The 9,191-nt window shown below is 44.4% G+C and overlaps 1 protein-coding gene across 1 annotated transcript in view; it reads left to right on the top strand.

The window, feature by feature from the left end:
• Window positions 1–2: 2 nt before the first annotated feature.
• Window positions 3–9,191, top strand: part of slc9a3r1b (SLC9A3 regulator 1b) — a 28,083-nt gene continuing 18,894 nt past the window's right edge. Inside the window, exon 1 of the mRNA XM_031732617.2 lies at window positions 3–1,089. Within this exon, the coding sequence (XP_031588477.1) occupies window positions 364–1,089 (726 nt within the window). The 5' untranslated portion in view covers window positions 3–363. The remainder of the gene's footprint in view (window positions 1,090–9,191) is intronic.

Raw genomic sequence — 9,191 nt, 5'->3', positions numbered from 1 at the left:
TTTTCCACTTGTTTTGTGCAGCAACACTGAAAGGGAGCGTCTGCTGATTGAGTTTAATCGGCCTCAGCCCAGTCCCCGGGTCAGGACCTTCAGTGCGCACAGGAGCAGGAGCTTCGCTCAGGATTTAGACCACCTCAGCTGCAAAGAGCACATTAGGAAGAAGCAAAGCAGCAGCAGCAGCAGCGTTTCTCACGGGCTGGTCTCCTCAGCAGGGCGGGGGGTGGGTGTTTTTTTTTTTGTTTTGTTTTTAAAGAGGGTTCCTCTCATTCACACATAATCTTCCTCAGCAGCATCCTGAGGAGGCTTTCTAGTCATTTCCACAGTGAACCAGCAACAGGTTGAGCAGCAGCAGCAGCAGCGTGAATGCGAGTGAAGCCGAACATGCCGAGCAAAAGCCAGTATCTGCGCCCCCGGCTGTGCACGCTGGAGAAGGGGGACAACGGCTACGGCTTTCACCTCCACGGGGAGAAAGGCAAGACGGGCCAGTTCATCCGGTTAGTGGAGCCCGACAGCCCGGCAGAGACCTCCGGGCTCCGTGCCGGCGACCGGCTGGTGTACGTGAACGGGGAGGACGTGGAGAACGAGAGCCACCAGCAGGTCGTGTCCCGGATACGAGCCACCGTGGGTCGGCTGGAGCTCATAGTGGTGGATCCGGACACGGAGCAGCTGCTGAAGAAGCACAACTTGAAGTGCCTGAAAGCTTTTGTCACCGACGGGGTCCCCCTACCCTTCGAGGAGGAAGAAGAGGAGGAGGTGGTAGTGGTGGAAAAAGAGGAGGAGGAGGAGAAGAAGAAGGAGGAGGGCGAGGTAGTGGTGGAGGAGAAGCAGGAGGATGGAGAAGTGAACGGGACAGAAAACGGAGATGAGCCGCGAGAAGAAGAGGTGGTGGAGGAGGTGAAGCAGGAGGAGACACCAGAGGAGACGACACCAGAGGAGACACCTGAGGAGACGACACCTGAGGAGACACCCGAGGAGACGACACCAGAGGAGACACCTGAAGAGACGCCCAGAGAGTCCACGCCGATCCCAGCGACTAACGGGCAAATCCACGGACACGTGGAGAAGAAGCTGAGCATCAGCTCTGAGAAGGTGAGACACATGAAAGTGGTAAATTCCCGCATTTCACGAGAATTTTCGTGCACCAAGTTTTGCAGTTTCTGCGTTGTGAAAATGTTTCACTATAAAATCAGGCACCAGGTTTCCCACAGATCAAAACTTTCCCCCCATAACTTTTCAAAATAAAAGCCCCCTCTTTCTGTGGTTTTATTCCAATCATCCCCACCCAGAATCTATGCCAATGATGGCACTTAGATATAAGTGCTGATAACTGCATCAAACCTCCCTGCTCTTACCCAGGTACTGTTTCTTGCAGATAATAGGTGCTCTGTGTCAGCTGCATCCACATGTTGCCAGGTTGTGGGCAGGGTTTGCTGGCAGGGCATTTGCTGTGGGTGAAAGGCTTGGGATCACAAAAACAGGGCCTCAGACTGTGCCTTTCTTCTCCCAAATAACTGATTTCCTAATGTTTTTCACAGTGCTGTGAGATACAGGGCTTATATTGCCAATGCCAATATTTTTAAGCTATAAAGGCAGCTTATGTAGGGGAGAGCAGTGTGTCATGAGATGAATCATCATCAGTCTGAACACATTTCATGACCACTAAATCACTGTGATGTTTACTTTCTACAATTCATTTTGTTGTGTTATCTAACACAAAAAAACGAACCTTTCAGCTATGCTATGATACCAGCGATCGATATTCGTACCAATCTGCTCATCTTTAGTTTTCTGGCATTAAAGAGAACTTACTTGAAAATGTGAGGACAGTGACACATTGAAGTTGAGCAGTTTAAAAAAAAAAAAAGAAAAAGAAAAAGAGAAAAAATGTACCCTCAGTGTAGAAAACAACAAAAAACAAATGACTTACATTTGTGAGCCATCCACAACAATCACCAGGAAATAGTTTGGTCCCCCCCCCTCCCCTTTTAAAAAAATATATCTGAAACAAAATGAAGCCCACTAAGTGCCTTTTTTTTCACCCTTTGATCTTTTTCTCTTTAAAAATTAGGGACACATTCTCAATCTGCGTCAGCCACTTGTTGTTTCCCGAGTGTAAGCACTCAAGAGGACGAGGGTCCCTGCAGTCTGGAACATCTGTGTCCCTCGCTGCAGCGTCTCGGATGTTTATCCCCGAGGCTGTTTGTGTCTGTGTGCGGTGCTCATCCTCCGTACTTAACTGTGGGTGGAAAGAAGGGTCATAATATACACAGCCAGCAGCCATCGCAAAGAGACAGAGAGGGACCGGCTAAGCTTTAACGTTTTCTTTAATATAATAATCATCTTCTGCAGGTGAAGTGAAGCGTTAAGTGCTGATTAATTGGAAGATGTTTCCATTAACACTTAATTGCGAGCCAACTTCTTTCTTTTTCCTTCACAGGTGTTAAAAGATAAAACAAACAGGCGATGACGCTGCAAATTGAAATGAGGTTATTTTGCTGTGAGTTGGCCACAGCTGTACCGATGTCTGCCTCTTTTTCCATCTAATGGAACCAAAAATAAATTCAGAAACTAACCAGAAATGCTTGTTTTCAGGAATCATGACCTGGTTACTCAAAAACAAAAAACCCAGACCCTGCTGTCAGCAGTTTCATGTAGGAACTAGTTTCTTGCTAACAAACTTCACTTGCCAACCATATTGCCATGCAGAGAGGGACGAAGCTGTGACAGTGTGAGAAGATGCCAACTCCATGTGGACTGCATGTTTAGCTAACTCCACCCGTCTTTTGTTGGTAGATTATGATGATAATAAACTTTATTTGTATCAGAACCAGTGATTAACAGGGCTTCTGAAAAACACATAATGAACAAACAATAGATTTCATAAAGAAACTCGAGTAAAGAATAAATTGAAATAAACTTAAAATGCAAAAATTAAAGTGGAGCCATTAAACCTGGTGTCGTATGTTGTTAGAAGTCTTGAACAATCTGAAGTATTTATTGATTTCTGATAACTGTTTAAATGTTTACAATAATCCAGAAGAGAAGAAATAAAACATGAGTGATCGCCTGATTGTCAAACAAAAGCAGAACTTGGTGACCTTGTTTATGCTTTTTCAAAAATTAGATTAGAATAAAATACCACACCCGAGTTTCCGACAGCTGATTTCACATGAAAGGATAAAAGACCAAGAGAGGAGTTGATGCTTGGATACAGCTTGTCTGGACCAACAGTAAGAATTTCTGTTATCTGAGTTTAAAGTCAATAATATTTGCATTCACTTCCATTTCTTGGTGTTGATTAGGCAGTTGTTAAGTTCAGAGAGGTTTGTTGAGTCTGTGGACTTGATTGGTTGATAGAGCGGTTTGTCGTCGACGTAATGAAGGGATGAAAGAAGGATGGGCCCCATAATAGACCCATAAGGACTCCAGAGTCACCAATGTAAACAAAAAAACAATTCAGTTATGAGCTAAATCACTGCATCCCAGTGCTGCAGCCTCACAAACAAAACTTTATGGCCTGCTATATCAAATGCCGCACTTAATTCAAGCGCTACGAGAACGGAGCACTGTTAGCAGTAATAAATAGTCTTCGGGAAAGGTTTTGCTATAAAAGATAACTTTGAATCTTGTAGTTTTTGCAATCTAATGCGTCAAGGCCAGATTTATTCTTTTACATGCTAAAAAAATAACCTGTTTTACTGATTAACAGCACTCCAAAACCAGAGGAAAAATATGCAACCAGATCTGTTAACCATGTTATTTTGATTATAGATGGCTAATGTTTTGCTGTAAATGAGTAAAAATGCCTTCACCAGAAGAGCAGTCCAGTTACGCTGCTTAGTAAACCCGAAGAGATGCAGCAACAAAACCAAGTGGAGCATAAAGCGATCGGTTGTCTAGATGAAATAAATGAAATTATTCATCTGTTCTCAAAAATCTGACACTCATGCTCAACTGACACAGTGTCATATTGCATGTGTGTGTATATATATGTTTATATATTTTCCCTCACTTGCAGTATAATGACAGCATTCACATGCCCAGAGCATGCAGGACTTTTCTGGAAACATGTTTCTGGTATTTATTTAAGATTCTTTTTTTCCCCTCACATGAAAATAGCAACAGCCTACGCTTGTGCACAGCACTTGAGCACTGCTCAGTTATGTTGTTTGTCCTAGGAATATACAGCGATTGTTCCTGTGTTTACTCTCGATAGTCTCCACAGATGGCCTAATGGAGCTGTGGCAGTGTGGTGCACGCTGGCACGCAAACCAGCGGGAAACAAACGACAGCACTCCTAACAAATTCATTCTCACCACTCGGATCTTTTATTCCAGCTGTCTCCCAGAGTTTAACATACGGAGGATCTGGAGTGAGTAGGGAGCCTAGCTGGGAATTTCTGTTTTTGTGTAAAGGCACAAACCACAGGCTGAGGAAGTAACTTGGGGACACAGTAGAGTGTATAAGAGTGTAAATTGGACTCAAGGGATGCTGTTTAAAGTCTGCTTGCTTCTACGTTGCATTCACAGGCACCCTCAGGGTGTTTTTGGCATTGACTTTACTGTTTCTGGAATTTTCTTCCTACATCCTGTCCGGCATTCCTGTCCCGAGTCCCGTTGCCAAGCCAATAACACACACACACACAGCCTTGAAAAACACAGTGTTGGTTTAGCGGCCACACGGACACTCCGCCTGTCTGGCTTCATCTTTGAAGCGACACAAAAGAGGGTTCGAAGAACAACGCCCTCCCCGGAAGCTGAGGAGCCCCGGTTTCCATGGTTACACTGATGGCGCTTGTGTGCAGTTTGTGTGAAGTTGGTGCGTGTATATATATGTGCGAGGATGGAGGTAGGCGAGAGTGAGAAAGCGAGGTGTGAAAAACTGGATGAGCAGAGACGAAGGTCGAAGTGATCAGCTCGGCCGCTGTCGTCAGCGGCGAACAAAACACACAGGAAAAAAAAGCAAAAAAAAAAAAAAAAAGCAAAACGCATCAGCCGTTCCAAAGGTCGTCGTTTTGTTTACCAGGCAGTAAAATTTTTACCCTGCTATTGTGGAGGTCAGTGAAGTGTGCCCAATACGCTCTTCTCTGAGCTCTTGCTGCAAGACTTGTGGCGATGAGAGTCTATTTTTTTCTGGCGGCGTTTGAGCGATTGAGGTGGTTGTATAACATCCCATCAATGCTGGAGCTGAAACAATCAGCCAGTTATTTGCTCAGTCAACACAAAGATTTATTAGCACCTGCTGTATTTTTGACAATTTGATGTTCTTAGTCATTTTCCTGCTAACTGGAATACAACCTTGAGCTGTGGGAAAATGAGATTTTCTTTTTTAATGTGTTTTAAGAGGTTTCTCTAACGTGGACTTCAGAGAGAGCGTGAGAGTGGGAAATTTTGAGGACTTGACTTCTTGCTGCTTGCTTAAGCCCGACTTTAAACACTAATTAGAGGGAGAGGCAGGACCGCTAGTGTCGGATGTAATTGACTGAATCTAGTTGAGATTGTATACAGAGGAAAGTGTGTGTGTGTGTGTGTGTGTGTGTGTGTGTGTAAGTACAGCCGACAGAAACCACACAGACTGCAGAAGCCTAAATTGAGCCGAGAAAGGGACTCGTCTATTGATGTGCTGGCTGTTTGTCACTCCTCTCTCCTCTAATCTGGACTTTCATATAAAACCTGCTTATTAAAGACCTCTCCTGAACATACGTGCCTTTTTTTTTTTTTTTTAATACAGTCCGTACATAGAAAGCACAATTCTCAGGATTACATGTTTTCCCTAAACAAACTGTACTCAAACTGTTGTGTGGGTGGACTTAATCTATATTTGTATGTTCTCCACTGTGTGGCCTGCAGTGCTGGATTTACATAGCTCTTTTTAATTGTTTTTTCAGCAAAGACACTAAACTCTCGCTTCCGCCCCCAGCAGCAGAACTTCCACTAAAGGTTTTGTGATTTGTATCTACTAATTTGAAAGACGTGATTTGTCTTTCATTCCCTGACATCTGATGTAACGCCTTCAGAGGCAGATGCTGGGTAAATTTAACTTTCTCTTAATAGACCAGTAGTCATCTCGCTGTGAACGTTTGTCATGCAGTTGAGGCTGAAGCGGCCACACCTACACTGACTCTTTGAGCCAGCATAGTTAGGGCTGTGATTCTGGCTGCTTGCGGGCGTCTAGGGGAGTCTTGGCCTGTGCTCAGTTCCTGGGAAGTTTGTGCTGGTTTCCTGTCATTGTTGTTGGTGAAAGATTCTACCACCTCGTCATCGTGATCCTCCGTCCACCCAAACCCCCCCCTCCTCGTGGGCAGCAAGAAGACTCTCAGCAGTTTAGTGCAGAGTCAACTGTGGTCTAAACGCTGGGGAAGCAATCTCACCATTGCTTGGCAGTGAAAAGGGCACACACATACATTACGAGTGCTAATGCTGGCCAGATGAATAGGGATCTCCCAGGGGTGGACTCTGAGTTATGGTTCTAAGTAAACAGTACGTCCAGCTGATAAGTTGTATGTTAGTCAGTCTGGTTATCATTGTGACAAAGCCAGGTATTGTTCAAGGCTGTGTTTGGCCAATGAATTGCGCGTCATTGTGTTTGTCTGACAGGATCAGATATTCTCCATGATTCATTCTGACCGACTGACGTTTGCTCATGCGCTCGGGCATGTCTTTGCGTTTCTATTTGTTCTGTGTGGGCGCTTTCATGTGTGTGCGCAAGCTGGTTTTTTACGCCCCTGTGTGAGAAAGTTCAGGAGTCACCCTTCTCTGCCCTTTTGTTTGTTAGATATGTGGGGCGGAGGATGTCATGTGCTTCATCATGTTTCATCTCGGAGATCTGTATTTGTGAGCTTAACGACTTTCCCGCTGCGTGTTTGTTTATGCGAAACTAGAAGTGCAATATCAACAAATCATTAATAATGTGGACACAGCAGCAGAAACATTCATGACCTGTTATGGTCTTCTGTAGCAGCTACGTAAAGATAAATGACCCGCACGCCACAGAATTGTATCAGGCAGTTGCCAAGGAGCCATTGAGTCAGATCTAGTCAATCCAGTTCACTTCAGTTTTATTTATATAGCTCCAAATCATAACAACAGTCCCCCCACATTGCTTTATATTGTAAGGTAAAGACCTTGGAATAATACAGAGAAAACACCAACAATAAACTCATGTGAGCAAGCACTTTGGCGACCGTGGGAAGGAAAAACTCCCTTTTAACAGGAAGAACCCTCCAGCAGAACCAGGCTCAGGGAGTTGAGGCCATCTGGGGTGATGGGAGGAAGAAAGGAAAAAAGCCACACTGTGGCCAATAATAATAAATAATTAATAGAAATAACTAATGATTAAATGCAGAGTTCTGTATAAACACACAGTGAGTTAAGAAGAAAGCCCACAGCAGTTTAAGCGTATTGCAGCATAACTAAGGGAGTTGAGTAACTGATCGTTTTAAGCTTTTTATTTAAGACGGACAGCAAAAAACATATTTTCTATGTTTTCTGACTCTTATTTTGGAGCGGAGCTCAAGTGGCCATTCAAGGAACTGCGGTTTTCTGCACCCTAGTATTAATATCTTGGTTAATTGCCTCTATAATGTCAAGTAAAAATGTTAAAGTGAATAACCAAAAATGGCAATATGGATCCATTTAGTGTTTTAGTAACCGCTGCTGGGCGCTACCACTGAGCACACTTTACTCACTCATCTATTATCAGCCAGCTTTCATTTGAGACGCTGTTTTTGTGTAACTTAAGGGTGGGAATTGCATGAAACTCGAAAGTATTTTATCACATAATGCTGCCCAAGATGACGAGAGTATCAGGAATGTTTTGCAAGGCAGTCACATTGCAGTTTGTTGCAATATCGAGGAAAGCAAACAGGAGCCCGAGGAAAGGAAATGAAGGTAGAGCAGCGATGAGAGGCGTGCAACAAAGGCCCCGTCAGTACTCTTCAACCCGGGAAATTGCCACGGTTTCGTTTTTTAACCCGCAGGCCATCAGAGTAAATGAGCTTTAGTTTCTTAATGCCAGCACATGTTCATATACCCCGTTGTTTAAATGTCAGACAATCATGAACTGGGAAAAGAAAAAACTGTCAGGGAGCACTCCGGTGTAAGCGTCTGCAGTAAAGCTGGATCAGCAGCACACTGTTGTATTGATCGTGGAGGTAATAAATAATCAATGGCGTCAGTGTATCATGCAATTAACGGCGCTCTGTTTCACTGAAACCTTTGTGACAACAGCCAAACAACGACGCCACTGTCCCCGACAGCCAAGGCCACTGTGGCCCAGGTCAGGGGTGGAACCTGAACCCTTACTGCGTGGGTGTGTGGGTGGTGTGGTCGCTGCCTGGCAATTGGGTCCCGTGGGATATTGGATGGAGACTCTACAATGTCACATTCCATTTCGCTCTCCATTCTGCTGAAGGTTCACCACCCCGGCCGGACAATGAGCTGAGGCGCCGCGCCCTGCCGGGGGCGGAGGGGGAAATGACTCGTTGTGCACCCTGAAATAACCCCCCTTCCCAAGCACAAGGTCCTCTCCACCCCCGCCACCCCCAGAGAGAGTTAATACACTTAAGTAGCACAAATATCCATTTAAACAATCTCACGCTGTTTTTTTATAAATAAAATCCTAAATATATCGTGTTGGCGAGGTTATCTTAAGAGGTTGGCTCCAATTTTCAGAACCGTTTTTCACATTTTAGGCTCAAAGTCAAACTTGAAAGTCCATTTAAGTAATATTGAAACATCAGGTGGTTAAAATCAGCAGTTTCTAATGCACTGAGACCTCTATCCACAATTTTGGTTACTCGTGATGATGATGATGGTGATAGTGTTTCTGTGGCTATGTCTGTGAAGGTTCTAAGTCATCCAGGTCATCGTAGTCAAAGGAGCTTGCAAAGAAAAGCGTCTGGACTTCTTTAAGTTGCTTGAAGACGTTTCACCTCTCATCTGAGAAGCTTCTTCTGAAGAAGAAGAACTGAAGAAGCTTCTCGGATGAGAGGTGAAACGTCTTCAAGCAACTTAAAGAAGTCCAGACGCTTTTCTTTGCAAGCTCCTTTGACCCCGTTTCTGTGGCTAGCACACATGACAAACATACAATAGACCTTTCCTGTGCAGCGCTGACGAGAGACAGCCCTTCCTGGGCTAATTTTAAAGTTTGCTTACATTAACTTGTGACACGAGGAGGAGGGGAGAGAAATG

Source organism: Oreochromis aureus, linkage group 4 (genome assembly GCF_013358895.1).
Source record: "Oreochromis aureus strain Israel breed Guangdong linkage group 4, ZZ_aureus, whole genome shotgun sequence".
Taxonomy (NCBI): domain Eukaryota; kingdom Metazoa; phylum Chordata; class Actinopteri; order Cichliformes; family Cichlidae; genus Oreochromis; species Oreochromis aureus.
Note: the sequence above shows the minus strand (reverse complement) of the source record. Positions and strands in the feature narration are given on the sequence as shown.